Genomic DNA, 19,138 nt, shown 5'->3' with positions numbered 1-19,138 from the left:
GTTCATAATAGGTGTCCCATGCAGCAAGATGCCACTGTATCAAAAGGGGCTGACTGTGATCGGAGGCATCTTACAGGCTGAACTCTTCCATTTTTCTCCCATGTGGATGTCTTGTTTTGTTTGTCTGTTTGTTTGTTTGTTTGTTTAATAGCATGGCTATGGTTTTATCTGCCTTGAATTTTATATATGTGTGTGTGTACACACACACACACACACACATACATACACTCATTCATGATAAAATGAACTGTCTTGATTCTTATATTTGACATTGGTTTTTTTCTTTGTTTTTAGGGACCATATTTATACTGTTGATATAGACACATCACACACAGAAGAAATTTATTGTAGTAAAGTAAGTAGTTTTAAAACTATCCTTCTGAATAAGCCAGGCGGAGAAAGACAAATACCATATTATCTCACCTATAAGAGGAACCTAATGAACAAATGAAATGAGGAAAATAGAATCAGAAGCATGGAAACAAGGAACAGACTGACAGCAACCAGAGGGGAGCGGGGAGGTTGGGGAGAAAAGAAGGGGAAGAGTCTAATCAGCCAGGTATGGCTGGCCCATGAACATGGACAGTGGGGAGGGGACTAACGGGGTGGGGGGTGGGGCAGGCAACAGGGGAAAATTGGGACAACTATAGTAGAATAAATTTTTAAAAAACAAACATATGTACAGTCTTAAAGAAATAAAAAATAAAACAATCCTGAAATGAAGGATTTTAGGATAGTTCTTGAAGAAAATTTGTATCTTAAATGCATTGATTGAGCTGGTGTGGCTAATAACAATTTAGAACATTTTGTGAAGTCTTAATTTGGCTTTAAGTTAGGGCTTAACACAATTTCAGACACCATTATATATATATCATTTTATTCATCAAATATGTGACCATGTACACCTCAAGTCTTAGGTGCTTTTTACATTCCTTTAATAAAATATTGTCATGTTTGTGCAGGAAAATATCAGTTTTCACATGTAAAAACTGTCCCACAAATGTTTAAATGTTATGTTTCTATGCCTCGCAGTAGTACGTTTGACTTGACCGTTGTGACTCAGGAATTGGATCGTTGTCCATTTCAGGCAGACATAAAATATAACCTAGGCTCCCTTGCTATCTCCACATGCAGTTATTTTAGTTAATAAAATCTGCCATAGAAGTAGATGATCCCTTTAGTCCACGAATTTTCGTGGAGTGTAAGCTGAATTAAATCTTTGTCTACCTGAAGTGAATGTCCCCTTTATTTTTTAAGAAAATGACTTCCCTATGTTAAGGGAAAAGCCTGCTTCATGAAAATTGATTTATCAACTGAAAGCAAAGGGCAAAGGCATACATTTTATCAAAATGAGCATAATAGAGAAGTTAATTTGGATATTTTATGAGAAATTTCCAGTTATTTATTCTTCTTTTCCTTCATCTTTATCTCAAAGAGAAGATCATTTTGTAGTTTAATGAATACACACAAGTTCAAAATTAAATGAACGTTTCCTACTTTAATCTTTTGTTGTTATCATGAATTAATCGAGGAGAGAGGGCGTGGAAAACTTTCAGTAAATATATGTTCAGCCTCTAGTCTCCCCAAGGGAACTCTTACTTCTAAAATCAACTGCAACAGTCTCTGGGTTCTAATTGATTTTTTCTTGATCCCTGCAGAAACTGACATGGAAATCTAGACAGGCTGATGTAGACACGTGCAGAATGAAGGGAAAACATAAGGTAGGCAATTTTCATTTCTCCTGCTGCTGCCACTTTGGGTTAAGGTTTTGACTGTTATCTCCAGCCATAGACCGTGATGTGGAATGGATCATGCTAGTCCCTTTCCCCCCAGTAATTGCTGTTTCCATCAACGTATTGAAGGCTTTAATTTGCAAAAATAGTTTGCTTTTAATGTGATGAAACACCACAGCAGCTGTTAGGGATGCATCTGAACTACTTAGGGGCACTAGGGATTATGGACACGGAGCTGGCTGCCCTGACTCTTCTGAGTGCACTCTCTAGTAGCCCACCTCACAGTCCAAAGCCCTTGGGGGACCCTGCAGAAGAGCCCGGAAAAGGCTGCTGCAGGCATACAGGGGTTTGTACCCTTGGTCACAGAACAACATAAAAACACACTTTAGCCCGAAGCTTTGTACGCTAAGAAACCCTACAGCATCTGGCATTAAAATTAGTGTGATGGGAGGCTGCCAATTCCAGGCTTGCCTTCCTTTTGTGGCATGAACATGGACTCTACGCCATGTTTTTACATACCGTTCTAGAGGCGATTGTTGTCATTGTTAGTATCATCTCTTGGTGAACATCTGGAGGAGCTCGAACTTTTAACAGAGGAGCTCCTTGGCCACCATCCTTTTAACCTGACTGTGCCGGCAGATCATAGTTCACGGTGAAGAGCGGGTTTCTATGTTGAATGAACTGGATACAAAAGAGTTTGAATTATTTTTCAGGATGAGTGTCACAACTTTATTAAAGTTATTCTAAAGAAAAACGATGATACTTTGTTTGTCTGTGGAACTAATGCCTTCAACCCTTCCTGCAGAAACTACAAGGTAAGTCTCTTGTCTGTTGGAAGCGCACGTTCTGGAGGTATTTCGTAATGCACTTGACCGTATCTGCAGCCACGTAGGAGGGGTTGCTCAACACCACCTGGGTCCCTCTCACTTGTTTGACATAAAGTATTGCTCCACATGAGTGATCCTGAGCAAGCTCCTAAGCTTCCTGTTAGTTCAGGATTGATTGACAAGTCTTTAAAGAGTGTAGCTAGCCAAGTTAGTTTCTGTAAGACCCTATTCTTTATTGTTCAGAACACCAACATACTTGCCACGTATGCCATGTGGATTTCCTCTCTGTTCCTCTCTCTCTCCCTCCCACTTCTCTGAGCACAAAAACACACTTACATATATTGTGATTCCTATTTTAAAGGGTATCTCAAAAGCTGGCTACTGGCAACTGTAGACTTTCCTCTAGGTAAGATTTTCCAGAACACAGGAATTTAATTCTACTTAGCACTCTGCTTGCTTACCTTGGCCTTTATGCAAGGGGGAAAATGTACTCCCAAAGCATTACTAAATCTAGTTAGTTCTGATGCAGCTGATAGAAGTACTGCTGAAGAAGTGGGAGCTACCAGCTCAAAAGCAGAGGTAACAGTGACCTGAGGCCTTGGCTCCACAGTTGCTAGCTCTCCTTGTCCCTTCTTTCTGCCACAGTCTTTCATTTAGCCAGCGTGTATTGAGTTTCTCCCATGGCCAGGCACTGAAGTTGTAAAAATGGATAAGAGGTCTCCATCCTTAGGGAAGCCAGACAGGAAAACGAGACCACAATTCCATGTGATTGCTGCTATGGCAACATAATGCAGAGCATTATAGACGTACAACAGAAAAGTAGTCAGTGCCTGAGATGAGGAGTCAGGGAAAGCTTCCAGAAAGAGGCAGCCGAGTCCTCTCTTCAAACACTCCCCCTGCTGTGCTCACACATGGAACACGTACACCTGCAGCCCAGGAGAAATGCATACACATCGGAGACTGCCCAGAGCCCAACGGAGCGCCTCCAACAGGTGCTCGATAAATTATTTGTGAGATAGTGAGGGAGATAATGCCTCACTTTTGCCTTAAAGAAGAAGCAGAAGCTAGCTGAATGAAGGGAGAAGGGCAATTCAGGTAGGGGAAACAGCAAGAACAAAGGCATGGAGTAAAACCAGTCTATTGAGCTTGAAAACCTTCCGTTGGTTCTGGAGCACTGGACTATGAAGTGACGAGTGGAAAACAAAGAGGCTGGAGAGGAAGGTGGCCCCATGGATGGAAGGAAGAGAACAGATTCAGGAAATGCTTAAGTGACAGAAATCCATAGGACTCAGCAATTGATAGGAAGCACAGCATAACAAGAGGGAAGAGTTCAGAATGATCACTAGGTTATCTCTGGGTGAGTGGATGGCAGGGGCTACCACCAGTTCAGATGGGATAATGGGAGGGCATTGGGGTTGAGCGGGTGAGCAGCTCATAAACAGAGAAGTTGGGCATTCGGTTCTGTGCATTGTAATTATGCACAGCACTGCGGACACAATGCGCATGTGACTTTAATGGAGCTATCCAACAAGAAGAGGGGTGGTCAGGCCTTGATTCAGGGAGAGACATGGGGAGAACTAGGTTTGGGTTTCACCAGCACAGAGTGAAACCCTGGGGTGAAAAGAAGGAGAAAAGACACCAGGACTAGGGGTCACCAGCCTTTGCTCGAACAGTTTTACGAGACCGTCCACTTTAGCAGAGACACTGAAGGGAAGGCCTGTTTTTACCCAAATGCTCATCTTCAATCTTAGGATTGGGAATGGGCCCCAGCCAGGCCAGGATTGGGGTGAGGAAAGTGAGGCATTCGCCTCAGGTGCAAAGTCTAATGCTACCAAAAAATTCAGTAATCAAGATAAGTGGTGTTCTTAATGCAATGTTTTTAAAAACATAAATCAATACAAAATACTATCATAAAATATCAAATTTTTAAATAATGACAAGATCTCTGTGGTTTGTAATAAAAGCCTCCAGTCGAATATTTACTCTAGCCAATAACACCATGCAGCTGACATTTTGACTTGAATTCTACCACTTAATATTCCAGTGCTGTTTGTCATTGTTTAGGACTCATTAGGATTAATGCTTCTAACAAATCCCGACAGATTTCTTAGCTGGAAAGCTATCTTTTATGACAAATTACAGGTTTTGTTGGCACTGAGATACACAGGCCACGAGTGATCTCGCTCATTCTTCCCATACATGTTCCAGTCCCCAGGCTGCCTCACTTCCGGTGATGCCTTCCCCTCTCACTTGTTCTAGCTTCATCTGCCGAGACACGCTGCAGGAGCAGGCACCTCTCAGAAACCAGACATGGTGTTCTTCCTGCGCACTCCCCATCTGTATGCCTAACACGGTGACTAGTCATGAGAACCTTTGTCATTGCTCAGAAAAGGGTTCTGTTAGACTCTGGGCACAGCAAAACTTCACCGATGACATGGGACATGTTGTATTTGGCTTCAGAGAAAATGGACAGCCTCTTTCTTCTGCATTTTTTATCAACAGATCAATACCAAAGATTGAAAACAAAAACAATGGCCCATCTTTCACTGAAAATTCCAAATCCCATAATGCAGAAGCATCAGATTGATTAGACTAACTTGAAACAGGAGGGTGACAAATTTTTGGTCTCTGCCTCTCTGTTCCATGCCCTTATTTCTATAGTTTTTTATAACAAAAGAAGGCTGGATGTATTAGAAAGATTATGGCCCAAATAAGATTATCTGGGGGAGAATTCTGAAGGCTACCCACTATAAATCTAAAACTACACTCCATGCCTTTTCCCTCCTGTTCTCTAAACCTCTTGAACTTTTGCAAAAGTCAGGCTGGCTCTTAGTATAATTATCTGTACCCTACAGTGATTTAATTTCCCAGGGGCTGCTTCAAGTCTGAGACTTGATGACTAACGCAAAGATTAGTTCTTATTTCATGAAAAGAGGATTTCACCACGACATTGTTTTGTCTCTGTACCTTCCATACTTACAAATCAATATGTTAATTCTTCACTGCCTCCTGCTTTTGACTAGCTACATCTATAGCCATTGTTTTAGAAGTAGGTACATTTTTAAAATACCTTCCTCTTGTATATTGTTTCCCCATTGCTGAGATCACAGAGTGTGCTGCTTGGGAGAAGGGCATTTCTGTTGCATCATTGTGTGCTAAGCACCAATTTTGAATATTTGCCAGACCCATCGATGGCAATGTCTGTCACAGTTCAATAGGAAGGTCTTACTGGAATAAAGCTGGAATAAAAATGTGCTGGGAGCAAAGAGTACATTTGTTTTAAGGGGTGTCTGACTTGAACACCTTCCCCTAAAAATGTATGGTTTTCACACAGCGGTTTTGAGATTCTCAGCTACAGTTTGAGAGAATAGGGTGGCTTCAATAGGGGCTATCTCAAAGTGGTTACAGATGGAAAGGGCCTGTCATATCCCTGAAATGGTTACTGGAGGGTTAGGGCAAAAAACACCCTTGACTGGGCAATGCTAATGACTACTCAGGAAGAACCTCACTCTTCTCCCATGGACCGTGACACCAAGCACCTTGATTTAGGGGTGAAGACCTTTCTGTGGATCCTTCCTCTGTTGTGGGTTTATCTTCTTTCAGTTTTTATATCTGTAGTCAAACCATGCAACTGCCAGGTGATACACAAAATACCCTAAAACTATAAAGAAGATCACCACAGAGGGGTATAAAAACATTAATGCTGTGGAAGAGATCCTTATGTGGACTCTACGATTCTGAGGTTTAAATGCCGGAAGATCCATGGTGTAAGGAAGACGACCAGCAGATAGAAGGCCAATGAATGTTAGTGGCTGACCAACAGTGTCCATTTCCTGCTCATGTCACAGTCACGTGTCGGTCAGTGACACAGGTCACTGTGAGTTTATTCAGAAGGCCAAGCTCCATCCCGCTCATACCTCTGCCATCTCCTAGGGTCTGGAAATTGCCCACTGGACCCTCTGTGTAAAGGGGGGAATGTGGAAGGAGAACAAGAGTAGAACGTCCTGGAAGGTTTTTAGGGGCAACAGCTAGATGTGGTGCATAGCTTTACACTCACATGCCATTGGCCAGAGCTCAGTCACATGATCACACCTAACCACTAGGGAGGATGGTTAAGTATAGTTTAGTGTGTTATGAGGAAAGAGACTGGAGCTTGGTGAATAGCTAGCAAGGCAGGTAACATAGGAGTGAAACAAGCAGGATGTTGGTACATTCTGTGGGTGAAGGGGCTTTGGTACTGGCTACCACATACTTGTTGGAAGAAAATGACAAGGGTGCCCATTACTCAACAATAGCTTGTTGCTACCACGTGGGTAAGAAGGGCCAGAATGGACTTTCCCACTTATTCAAAAGAAGCAAGAAATCCAGGTTTTCATGTGCAAACTCCTTATTTAAAATAGTTTCTTTCCCTTTCTTTCTCCCTTCTTCTTTCTTTTTCTTCCTTCCCTTTCCTTTCCTTTCTTTTTGTTTAAAACCATACTAACATGGCCACACAAAACCCACTGGCAAGCCAGTAATAACCGCTAGCACACAGGAATAAGGCGTGGGTTGAGCACTAGGAGACAGAAATCAAAGAGCAGCCCCACACCGCACTGCCTTTGGCCACTGTGTGCTGTCAGTGTCTGGACCTCTCTTTCTCAATGACATGATCTCAGGCTAAGACATGTTTCTGAAGAAGGTACAAAAGGTCATCTGAGCTCTGCTTGCATCCATTTTTTTGCACCTTAGCTGATTCCACACTCTTCTACCAAGTAACCCAAGGAAGAATCTAGTGTCTTCTCCTGGGATTTCACCCACAAAGGCAGGACTCCTCAGGCAAAACAAAACCAAAAACTGAGGTCATTCTCTGTAGAGTTCATGACTCCACAGATAATTTGAGGGATGTGAGGGAGGGAGGCAAATAAGTTTTCCTGGTGATTACCTCAGAAATTCCTTTTCCAAAGACACTTATTTCTAGAGCATTTTATTTAGAGGATATAGAAATCTGTGTGTTGTAACGGTTAAGAGTCAAGCACACATGACTGAAGTTCAGAGTCTTCAAGCTGTAGAACCTTGATCGAGTGTCTTCATCTCTCTTAACCTCAGTTTGCTCACTTGAATCCAATAGACTTATCCAAGAGGGTATTCAAGGATCGTCTGCACCATGAATATGAATTATTTAGCACATTAAGTGCTTTGTAAATATTAGTCATTATTACTCCTGTTAGTTGTTGTTCCTAATGAAGTCCTATTATTTCATTTAGATGGATACTTTGGAACCTTTTGGGGATGAATTCAGTGGAATGGCCAGGTGCCCTTATGATGCCAAGCATGCCAACATTGCTCTGTTTGCAGGTAAATGATCTGCTTTCTCTTCGTCGCATCTGCTTTTGCATGTTCTGCTTGTTGCTACAAACCTGCTCTGGAGGAGCTGCCATCGTACTTTATTTCTCTGGTGAATACTGTGATTAGGAATGTCTTTTCCATTTGAAATCAATATGGAGATTATAATTTGCTTCTTAAAAGAAGTCTTTCCACAGGTACCCATGCTTTTGTGCCTTCAGAAAAGGCTAATAGCTTTGCACTGAATATGTGACATATTGGTTGGGGCCTGTTTGGGCTCAAATAAGATTGATTATTTAAGGTAAAAGTTGGTTTGATTCAACAACTCATCAGTATCATCCAGGACATGGATCCTTTTCATTTCTCTGCTCCCTGTCTTTTCCTTCTGAGAGAGACTAGTTGCTCTCGTGGTCACAGGATGCCTGTCAACCCCAATTAGGGCTACATATCTTCTTGTCCACATATAGAAGGGAGAAGGAAAGAGACAAAAGGAAGTTTCTGGAAGCTCTCTCAGAACAATGAGGCAAGTTTCTAGCAAACACCTTCTCAAATATCACTGACCTGGTTGGGTTACACGCCTGTCTGATGGGAAGGTTGTAGTGGCTGAGGGGACGGTGCTGGTCGGCTCAGGTTGACCCCACTCCCCATCCTCATGCCTTCCTTGCATTGCAAAAGATATAATGCAGCAGCAAATAAGTCATCATTTTCAGATTGAGATTTTTGTGGATGAAGGTGTGTGCATTCTATTAGAAATTTGTTTAAGAATTCATTGCCAGCTGTGTATGCGGAGGTGGGCATAGGGAGAAGAGTTGGTATAATAGTGATTGTTACAGCACGTAATAAAACAGTTAGCTATCATTTCCATCATAAAAGCTAACCACTGGCACATTCTAGTTAGATGAGGAGCTTTAGGCCTTTGATTACGAAACAAGATTAGCTCCTTGAACCTCATCCTCAGTGTCATCCATTTGTGATCCTAACTCTAGTCAGAGAATGTAGCAACAGCTTGTGCCAAGTTAATTCTATGACGGCCACTTCCCCATCAGGTATACTAAATAGGTGTTCGCTGCAATGTTTGAAACCTCACACAAGCTCAGCCCTTTTATATCGGTCCTTGCTGCAACTAAATGAGTTTCATATTATCAAGACTTGCCAGAATAGTGCTCTGTTTTACAAGTAAAAGTTCTGGAGAGATACCCAGTGTTGAATGTAAAGCAAAAAGAGTACTGGAGAGTGGTCCGGAGGAAGACATACACACACCCTCGTTCCCCTGTACCCCCCACCCCAGTTATACCTGTACGACCTGCGGCTACAACTCTATTAACAAAAGTTGTGGTTTTTGTAGATACCTTCATCAACAGAAATGTTTGTTGTCTGCAGTTCCAATAACCCAGTCAATACTCACTAATACATATGGCTGTTAATAATGCCGGTATTAAGATAGCTCTAAACTGAACCTGAACCAACTGTAGTTATTTTAAAACCAAAGGTAGACATTAAGAATTTAGGTATGTCTGAATCAGCTTTTCATCAACCCTCATACTTCCCTACAAGTAGAAGAGCTTAAAGAATACTACATTGTATGTATGGAAGCTGCTCTGACATACAACTCATGAAGATGTGTAATCCATTAAAATGGGAGTAATTTTTTAGTTTGAATTTAATTATTGTCTCTGTTCCATCTATATAGATTCTGTTACCCCAGAACATCCCATTTAACTACTCATGTGAAGACAGTTTGCTAATCTGGAAAAAGAATCAAAATGTTTAGGGATTAATAGTTAGTCTGATTCTGTCTCTTTTGCTTTGGACGCACCCTCAAGCCTATCTCCCAAAAAGCATGAGTTCATAAAGAAAGCCAAGCTTGAACTCAGGATCACCCCTCCCCCCTTTTCTCTTTGTTTTGCTATCTTGTATGTCAGAATGTTTTCAAGTTTATGACTTTGAAAATACTGAGGTAAATATTTCTTATTTCGCTAGATTGGCAGGGTTTAGTGGCTCTTGTGACTTAGGTTAAGAGGAGCAGTGACTCTCAGGATAGAAGCAGCGAGTAAGCCTGCTCCTTTGTGTTTACGACCCCCCTCCCGGTTTCTTAACTCCCCTCGCCTGTCCAGTCTGAGGACTCCATCACTTCTGTGTGAACACAAAATTTCAGGGGAGAGCAATCAGCTTCCATCTTTCCCTGGGATCCCAGCCAATCCTGCTGACGACAGTGTGGTGGCAGTAGGCGTGTCCAAGGGGCCTTGGCCTGGAGGTTCCAGTCGAGGACCATCCAGTCAAATGAAGCAAACAACATTTTTCATTTACCCTGTTCCTGGAGCTGCTGCTGCTGCTTAGAAATTGCCATGCAATTTAAAAATGAAAAATGTTTCATCTCTCATGATCCCAATTTCACATGGTCAGGAATGTGGGGCAAGTATTTTCCCAGAGATTCTTGAATTTTTCCCAGTTGTCCTATCTCATTTGCCTGATATCGGAAAGCAGTCTGGGGTATGTCTCTGTTATTCCCCCATGCCCACTGCCTTGCTCTCCACCCCATTCACCTTTTTTCTTTTTCTCCTAAGATGGAAAACTCTACTCGGCCACAGTGACTGACTTCCTTGCCATCGATGCAGTTATTTACCGGAGTCTTGGAGACAGCCCGACCCTACGGACCGTCAAGCATGACTCAAAATGGTTGAAAGGTGAACAAACAAAAGACGAAATGGGGGAGGGAGGAAGATGCATGTCTTGAGGGAGATTTAAAGTCCCGAAGGACCAGACTGTAGTTTCATTTTAGTAATGGCTTCTGACAGACAGGAAGGTGCAAATTGTGCCTTTTGTCTCAACTGATTTATTTACCTCCCTTTTTCACTTCCCATGAGTTTCTGAAATATTAACAAAACTACCAGTGCCCCTACAATAGAATACATTACATTCATCTTTCCCTGTCTCAAACTCTCATTTCAGAGTCCCACATGAAAAGAATTGAACATTTCATTCATAAAGGGGAGCAGGGGATTGGAGGTGGTAGGGAACAGGAAAAAAGCTATTCATAACACTGTATGAGTCAGGGTTGAGAAGGAGATGTGTACAAAATCCTTTCTGTAATATGGACATTCTATTGTGGAACATAAAATTACAGAGATATGCAAAACTCATTAAGTCTTCATTGTTGGTTGCAACCAGTTCTGAAATAAGTAATTTGTAGGCTCGAATGCTTTCTGAAATCACCAGCCTTTGCACATGTGAGGTCATTAGAAATGGTTAGTGTTAACCAAATGCCTAATGGCCCTACACTTGTAATTAATAACATGTCACTGGTTGCAAGTGATTAAAATTCTTTTAACTCTGTGTGACTTGTCTCTAATTAAAGTTTCCAATTTGTCCACAGAACCATACTTTGTACAAGCGGTGGACTATGGAGACTATATCTACTTCTTCTTCAGGGAAATAGCAGTGGAATACAACACCATGGGAAAGGTAAGGCGGGGGGTGTCTCACTTTTGGACCAATGTTGTCACAAGTATCCTTGAAGTAGGAACCATACATCTAAAGACAAGGCCATCATGTTGAGAAGATCCAAGGGTTAGTGGCAGTGCAACACCATGCTGCCTCAAAGCCCTATATGTTTTCTCATTATAGTCACGGAGTACAGGGAACATCTTAAATATTTCTTTTGAAAATGTGACAAACAGATGTTTGGTAATTCCATTCTGAGTTTTGAGTGTGTTGAGAGGTAGTTTGCAGGTACACTCAACAGTTTCATCTTCTTAATGAGTTGTTCCACCCAGAGAGTAGATATCCAGTATCTTAAAGCGAACTGAGAATACTGAATTTTACCTTTATTGAATAAAGCAAAAGAAGACCTAGGAGATGTCCATTTCAGTTGTTATTACCAGAGAGTAGATCAAGGTCACTAAGTGAGAGGGCACAGATTCGATGCCAGGGTCACTTGCAGAGCTGGAGGAATTCAGACTATGAGATTCAAGGCCCAGAGGCAGCTAGTGAGAATGCCAGAGATGATGCATACAAAGTGTGCTTTTGTTTGGGGAAATAAAAAGCTAAGCAGTCTGTATGGAAATGAGTTTATGTGGCTGAGAGCTGATCCCCTGAAGGATTTATGGCTCTGTATTAAATGGCACAGCCTTATCTTTTAAAACATGCTGTTCCAATGCTGAGGTTTTCCTTCTTGCAGGGAGGGAGGGTACTGATTTTAGAAACACAAGATTAAATTAAGCACCTTGTTGTTCTGTTTCTATTTTCAAAGAAAGGGGATTTTTCTACTAAGGTCTCCTCGAAAAGTGAGTGCATTTCATTTTCCCTGTGTGTTTCATCCCTGCAGGTAGTTTTCCCAAGAGTGGCCCAGGTTTGTAAGAATGACATGGGAGGGTCGCAGAGAGTCTTGGAGAAACAGTGGACATCTTTCCTTAAGGCTCGCCTGAACTGCTCAGTTCCCGGAGACTCCCATTTTTATTTCAACATACTCCAGGCCGTCACAGATGTGATTCGCATCAATGGCCGTGATGTTGTCCTGGCAACCTTTTCCACACCTTATAACAGGTAACCATGTCTTGGCTGTGCTGACCTAATCAGTTCCTCCTGGCTTCTTCCTCGCAGGGGCTGTGTTCTAGTACACAAGATTCACAACTCATGGAAAAATTACCATTCACTCTTTGTAGCTAGAACACACTTAACACTCGGTGTTCATCAACATATTCAGAGTCATTTATAAGCATTATTAGATTAGGATTTTAGGGAAAGTATTATAATTAGGTAAGTTATAACAATATCTTCTAATTACATGCCTGGCATACAAACACTGTTATTTCTCAATCCTTCCAATAAGCCTGGAAATGAAGACCATTGCCCTTTACACTTGAGAAAATGAAATTCAATTCTATTACCTAGTCAAGGTAGTCAATAGAAAGAAGAGGCAGCTTCAAACTCAAGAATGTGGCTCCTTTCTCTCCTAGGTCACATACTATTCTGTTTGACTTTTATTACTGGTAACTTTTACAGTAAATCTATTTAAGTGCTACATAGTGAAGGTCAGGATCCAGATGAGTCCACCTTGCACCCCACCTAAGACACCCTGGTTATAATCCTGTCGGAGGAGCCTGGACCCCAACCACAGCACCACGGCCTGACTCTGGAGGCCTCGAATGAGGACTTATAAGTTATCAAACCTGGAAATGCTGAGTGTCAGCCTGTTTATTCCTATTGTGGTATTTTTTAAGCTAAGGCTGAGCGATTAAATAATACACCAATGACTGTTCCTAGAGCAGTGGGAATGTATGGAGTGTGAAGGACAGAAGGAGGGCAGGCATCCACATTGCCTGGTACTCGGCTCTCTCAGACGTTACAGAGTCCTGGCACTGCTGCGAACATGATCATAACTCTGGGCATGGTCATGGAATCTAGATACATTCACTATGTTCGCATTTCTATGTAGAATTTGGACGCTCCGTATTATCTTCCTTCAGGAATACAGTTTTATTTTGGATTATACTTTTCACAAAGACTCTTCTGAACTCGATGAGCACCTCGATGACAGGCACACACAAGATGAGACTGGAGGGCAGCACTCAAAAGAACTGGGTCGTGATTGGGTAGGGTCCAGACAGAGCGCAAGCTAAAGGATGAAGTAATGTTCCTTACTTATTTGGGGGTCAGAAGTTCCCCACTGAAGATGTATGAGAATATGAAACCATATTATGGCAAGAAGTACTCAGTGAGATTTAAGTACGCTTTAGCCATCTGTAGGGATTTTTAGACTTGAGAATGGAAAAGATACAATAATTCAGGCTTTGACTGTTCATACTTCATATCTAGCATTGTTGAAAAAAATGATGTCTTTGTACATGGGAATGCAGGGGCTGGTGGAATTTCAGAATATACTTCTGGTTCGTCTGTTTTCTGAGGGGGCGAGTTACTCTGATTACAATATAGTAGTAGATTACTGCATATTACAGACACTCCATTTAAAGTATTTTCTTTGAAGGCCCCTAGGAAACATCCAAGTATTGCATGCTTATGTGGTCTTAGAAATATATTTGTTCAATAAGATCAGAAAATGGTAAAAGTACACACACCCATTTTCATCTATAAATTATAGTCCCTCTTCAGTTTTTACTCCCTCTAGTTTCACTCCTCCCTACCCCATCCTGTACTCATGCAGACCTGGCCACTGTCGGGTCGTTTCAAACCCTTGAGGTGCTCCTCTTTGTACTGGAGATAATCCTCGGAATGGCAAACCCCCTCCAGATCTGACCCATCTCCTCCTCCAGCGGCACAGACTTTCTGAATAGTCTGTCTTGAACATGCCATGTTTGCTCAAGTCCTATTCTCTCCCAAGTCACCTGCACACCCACTGTCTGTTTGCCCGTTGAAACCCTAAGAATGCTCCAAGTCTAAGCTCAAGTCACTTCCTGTAAGACCTTGTACATAACTCTTTAAGTACTGCTCATAACAGATTGTCCTGGGCTAATTTACTATCACCGTTGTTGTTACTTGCATGCATACTGAACCGTGAGTCAATCGAGAACGGTACTCTGTTATTTATTGAGCATTTACTGCTTGAGATTAGGTATTCCATAAACAAAGGTTGAATGAACAGCAGGTGGGAAGAAAGATGAATGAGGAAAGGATGAAAGGAAGGAGGCAGGGAGTGCAATAGGGAAGAAGAGAGGGTGTCACAAGTGATTCTGACCTTGGGAAGATTATAAAATCCTAAGGTGTCTTCAGTTATTACAAGGTACCTCATAAAATAATTCAATATTTATCCTATTTTTCTTAATATTTAAAATAAATATGTATACCTGTTACTTTTAGGGAAGGGAGTTATGAAGTATGTTACAAAATTAAGTAATGCCAGGGTTCTAAAATTTCAAAACAAGTGGTGATTGCTGTCTTATATACTCAGTTCTGTAAACAATGTGTGTATGTGTGTGTGATGTATATGTGTGTGTATATATATATACACATATATTGCTTTTAAAAATTTACTACTATTAATTTTAAAATACTTTAAAATTCATTCTGCCACCTTGTTTTAAATAAGCTTTCTAATTTTTTCTCTATTTCTTGCTGTACTTGTTATTCTTCAATAGTTGTTATATGAAATTTAAAATGGCATAAAGTTCTTATTATTTATGAAGCAATTTCCATATCCTTTCAACATTCACAAAATCCAGACCAAACCGTCCTCTCTGCACTGGGCGATGCTCCCACACTGCAAAGCGTGAACCCTGCCTTGGTGCCTGTGCCGTGCACTGGCCCACAGCCTCAGAGCCTAATTCAAACTCTTGGCCAGCTGGTGCCTGCAATTTATTTGATCAAAATCAAGGAACAACCATAGTCAAAAATAAACGTGGGTTCAAACAGTACACTTAGATGAATGAATTATTCATGCCTCTCACCACTGATGAAAAAAATCTCCAAGTCCTTCCAAGAGTGCCAGGCAAGAATGCAATTACAGGTAGAGATTACCATCATTATTATTATTTAGCCCTTAATAGAGCACTTTATTTGCAAAGTGTTGATGCTTTAGAGATTTAAATTGTTCAGTCTTATGCAAATAAACAGGAAGTAAAAACCGTACAGTGACTAAAAATATTCATGGGTTTTGCACACATTCATTCTCACTCCTGGCGTCCTTGGCTGGTGGTACCAAATCCAAAGCAGCAGTATGTGGACAGTGGAGGCACTTTTACTTTAAATTTTTACCAATATTAAAGATGGAGAATATTTTGTGAAGATTTTACTTTGGGCTTGTTGACTGGTAATTAGTATCAGGGAATTCATGAAACTTTGAAATCACCAGTTCAACCATTCTTCCTTTATAAATAGAAGCAGTTCCAGAAAACAGAAGAGATTGTTTCTCTTTATGAGTTTGCTGTAACTAACCCTTTCTTTAGGGCCACTGATGAACATTTGATTCACAGGAATATTCTCCTTATGCGCTCGGGCTCCTTACATTCGTTTGTCAGAATATGCAACTGCCCATAATAGGGAAGTTTCTTTGAAATATGTTTTTCACTCTGTATGTGCCCCTGTCGCATGAGTAACACTGTGTGAAATGCTGTGTTGCAGCATCCCAGGGTCTGCAGTCTGTGCCTATGACATGCGTGACATTGCCAGTGTTTTTACTGGAAGATTCAAAGAACAGAAGTCTCCAGATTCTACTTGGACACCAGTTCCTGATGAGCGAGTGCCTAAGCCCAGGTACATGCAGATATTTATATTGCTATTTTGAACTCCTAGAAATGGTACAGCTTGCTCCTCTGATAATGAACATCTTGCAGACTGCACACCAGTGTCCTCCATGCTAGCTGTACAGGAAGAAATGCCAGAACAACAGAAAGGCCTATGAGGTCATTTGCTTTCATCCACTTAAGCAAAATTCAGAGTTACCTACATTATATTTAAAACAATGACTCTCTTGTCTTTTGCTTAATCTGTGTTTTATCCAATGTGACCCTAGGATGAATAGACCCTCTCGGCCAGCTAGTTCCAATGATCTATAGTTGAGGAAACTGAGGCCCAGGGAGGTTTAAAGTGTACTGTGCAAATTCACACAGCTGGATAGATTTCCACCGCTCCTCCCTGCTTCCCTTCAATTTTACAAAGACTAATGTCTTTAAATCCTAATAGAATGTGAAATGTAATGGTGTTCCCTGGATTTTTTGATCAGGTTGGATCAGAACTGAGTCAAGACTCAGGCCAAGGGCAAGAAGAAATCATAGGTGCAATGGACCATTAACATGCCTCTGGTCAGCCAGGTTCTGGTCAGTTTTGGGTCCAGACACAGTCCAGATCCCCCTCTTCCCAAATATGTCCCAGAGTTGCCTTCATTGGGAACCTGTTGTCCAGAGACCTCTTGGTTCTCTGTAATCTCCCTCAAATCCTCACACTACAGCAACTAAGTCACTCTTTTTAACTGAGACAGGAGAAAGCTGGCCCCAGCCCAGCACTTGCCCTCTGTATGTGGCACACGCTGGGTACGATCACTACAGCATTTGCAGTCTGAGTCACACAGGAACATCCCTGTGTACTTGGCTTCCTCCACTGAATTTTTGGGCCTCTGAAAAGCAGCCCAATGTCTTAAGTTTTTTGGTTTCCAACTACCGCCTCCAACCTCCAGCACCCCACAGAAAATACCTAGCCATTTAATTGAATTAAGTTAAATAATGTGAACCACTGTACCCAGGAGAAGGAACCCTTATGGTTTATCTGTCTTCTTCATCTGAATTATCTGACATGTGCATACCCCATTACTCATGGAGTGCAGACTAGGTACAAAAAGCACACTCTGGCAGAACTTCAGATAGATTTTCTGAGTCAATGTCTGGAATTGTTAGCTACCTTCGAGGTAGGCAGGAAGGGGAATTAGGCCTCAGGGTTCAGGTTTCAGGGTGAGCTTACATAATATGTTGCCCTTGGTGTGGAAGATGGTATTAGCTATGGCCAGGAAACATACGTGACGTGATTTTCTACTATTGGAAATGTGTTTACCCTCATCTTCCCACGTGCTTGCCTGGCCCATTTTGCAGACAGCAGGATCCTTTCACAGGGCCGGCCGGGTGAGTGCCATGAAGCAGCATGTGCGAGGGGCTAGACTATGCCATTGTTATCAGGGTCTAATTTCCACTCCTGCACCAGCAGGCAAACCAGGTGCCTGGAGAGGATTAGTGTCAGTGTTTCCCTGATCGGACTTTACTGAGATATCCCTCGACTCCTGAAACCTTGTAGAAACAAATTGCACGTTATAAAGAAATGACCTTTCAGGAGGGACTCCAGTGTAATTGTCTTTTCATATGTACCCAAATCAAACCAGAGCAAATGCATCAATAAAAAACAAAACATGAATGTAGAAAAGTCGGCTCAATTCTCTCCTCTGGAGCAAATGCCTCAAGAACTTCTCTCAGGGTTTTAGGACACAGAAAGCAGTCCTTGAGACATGTGCAAACCACACACTCCCCCACTTGTTTCAAGCTCCATCACTGTTTATGGGATTTGTTTGTGCTTCTGGGGGGAAGCCAAGCTGCCCCCAACAAGGCTGAACTGCCCTGGCCAAGGCTCCTCTGTGGAATGAGGGGGTGAGAGGAAATCTAAGCACATTGTATTTGGTGGCGTTCTGCATTGTTCAACTTCCTCCTCTCAGCCTACGGTACATTCTCTTCCATGCCAGATGCTTACAGAAGCAGTTCATTCAAAGAATTTGCCATAAGGCATGAAATAAGTTCCCTCCCTTTCTTTCTTTTTCTTTTTCTTTTTTTAGATTTTATTTATTTTTAGAGAGAGGGGAAGGGAGGGAGAAAGGGAAATATCGATGTGCTAGAGAAACCTAAATAGGTTGGTTGCCTCTCTTGCATACCCCCAACTGGGGACCTGGCTCACAACCCAGGCCTGTTCCCTGACTGGGAATCGAAGTGGCGACCTTTGGGTTTGCAGAATGATGCTCAATCCACTAAGCCACACCAGTCAGATCCCTATTTTTTTTCTTTTTAGGCCAGGTTGCTGCGCAGGCTCATCCTCCTTAGAAAAATATACGACCTCAAATGAGTTTCCTGATGATACCCTGAACTTCATCAAAACACACCCGCTCATGGATGAGGCTGTGCCTTCTATCATCAACAGGCCATGGTTCCTGAGGACGATGGTCAGGTGGGTATCAAGCAGACTCTGTCCTAAGTGGAGCTTCCCTTCTACATCTTACGCTCACCTCAGTGGATCATGTTTAGAAATGCCACAGACATCTTCTCTTATTGTGCACACTGATTCAGCTATGAAATGCTGGTGGGTCAGGTGGATGCCCCCAAACCCATATAACCACATCCCCAGTGAGAAGAGTTTGGGTGTTTCTGGACTAACTGGACACTAACAGCAATTAGAGGAAACAACGATTTTTCCTTCCTGGTTAGCCCTTTAGTCCAGTCTGTGCAAGAGTAGGGGAGCAGTGAAAGAGAATCAGTCAATGGATGTAGATACCTGTTTGATTGGATATGGTTACTAAACGAGCTGCAGATTCCATCCAGGCATTGTGCCTGGGTTGCTAACTGTCAAATGGCGCACAGACAAAAGGAGGATGTGCACAAATATACCAATATGAAGGTTCATACTTCAGCATTTGTTGTCTGAAGTGGCAGCCAACAGAGACGGGATAGCTGATCTGAAATCTGAGAAAGTACTAAAAACTCCTCCTTGTATACATTTAGAGCTTATTTCCAAACAATTCAGCAGGCCTTCCCTACTACCATCCAGTCGTAGCAGACA

The 19,138-nt window shown here is 42.0% G+C and overlaps 1 protein-coding gene across 4 annotated transcripts in view; it reads left to right on the top strand.

Annotated features, from left to right (window-relative positions):
- Positions 1–19,138, top strand: part of SEMA6A (semaphorin 6A) — a 125,823-nt gene that overhangs the window by 72,322 nt on the left and 34,363 nt on the right. For all 4 annotated transcript variants that reach the window (XM_045837968.1, XM_045837964.1, XM_045837967.1 and 1 more), the window contains exons 4-12: positions 295–355; positions 1,659–1,721; positions 2,447–2,548; positions 7,804–7,894; positions 10,447–10,566; positions 11,256–11,344; positions 12,207–12,424; positions 15,956–16,087; positions 18,374–18,529. In XM_045837968.1, the coding sequence (XP_045693924.1) occupies positions 295–355; positions 1,659–1,721; positions 2,447–2,548; positions 7,804–7,894; positions 10,447–10,566; positions 11,256–11,344; positions 12,207–12,424; positions 15,956–16,087; positions 18,374–18,529 (1,032 nt within the window). The remainder of the gene's footprint in view (positions 1–294; positions 356–1,658; positions 1,722–2,446; positions 2,549–7,803; positions 7,895–10,446; positions 10,567–11,255; positions 11,345–12,206; positions 12,425–15,955; positions 16,088–18,373; positions 18,530–19,138) is intronic.

The sequence above is a fragment of the Phyllostomus hastatus genome, unplaced genomic scaffold (assembly GCF_019186645.2).
Source record: "Phyllostomus hastatus isolate PE091 unplaced genomic scaffold, TTU_PhHast_1.1 phas_contig_254, whole genome shotgun sequence".
NCBI classification, from domain to species: Eukaryota; Metazoa; Chordata; class Mammalia; order Chiroptera; family Phyllostomidae; genus Phyllostomus; species Phyllostomus hastatus.
This window is presented reverse-complemented; position numbering and strand designations above follow the sequence as displayed.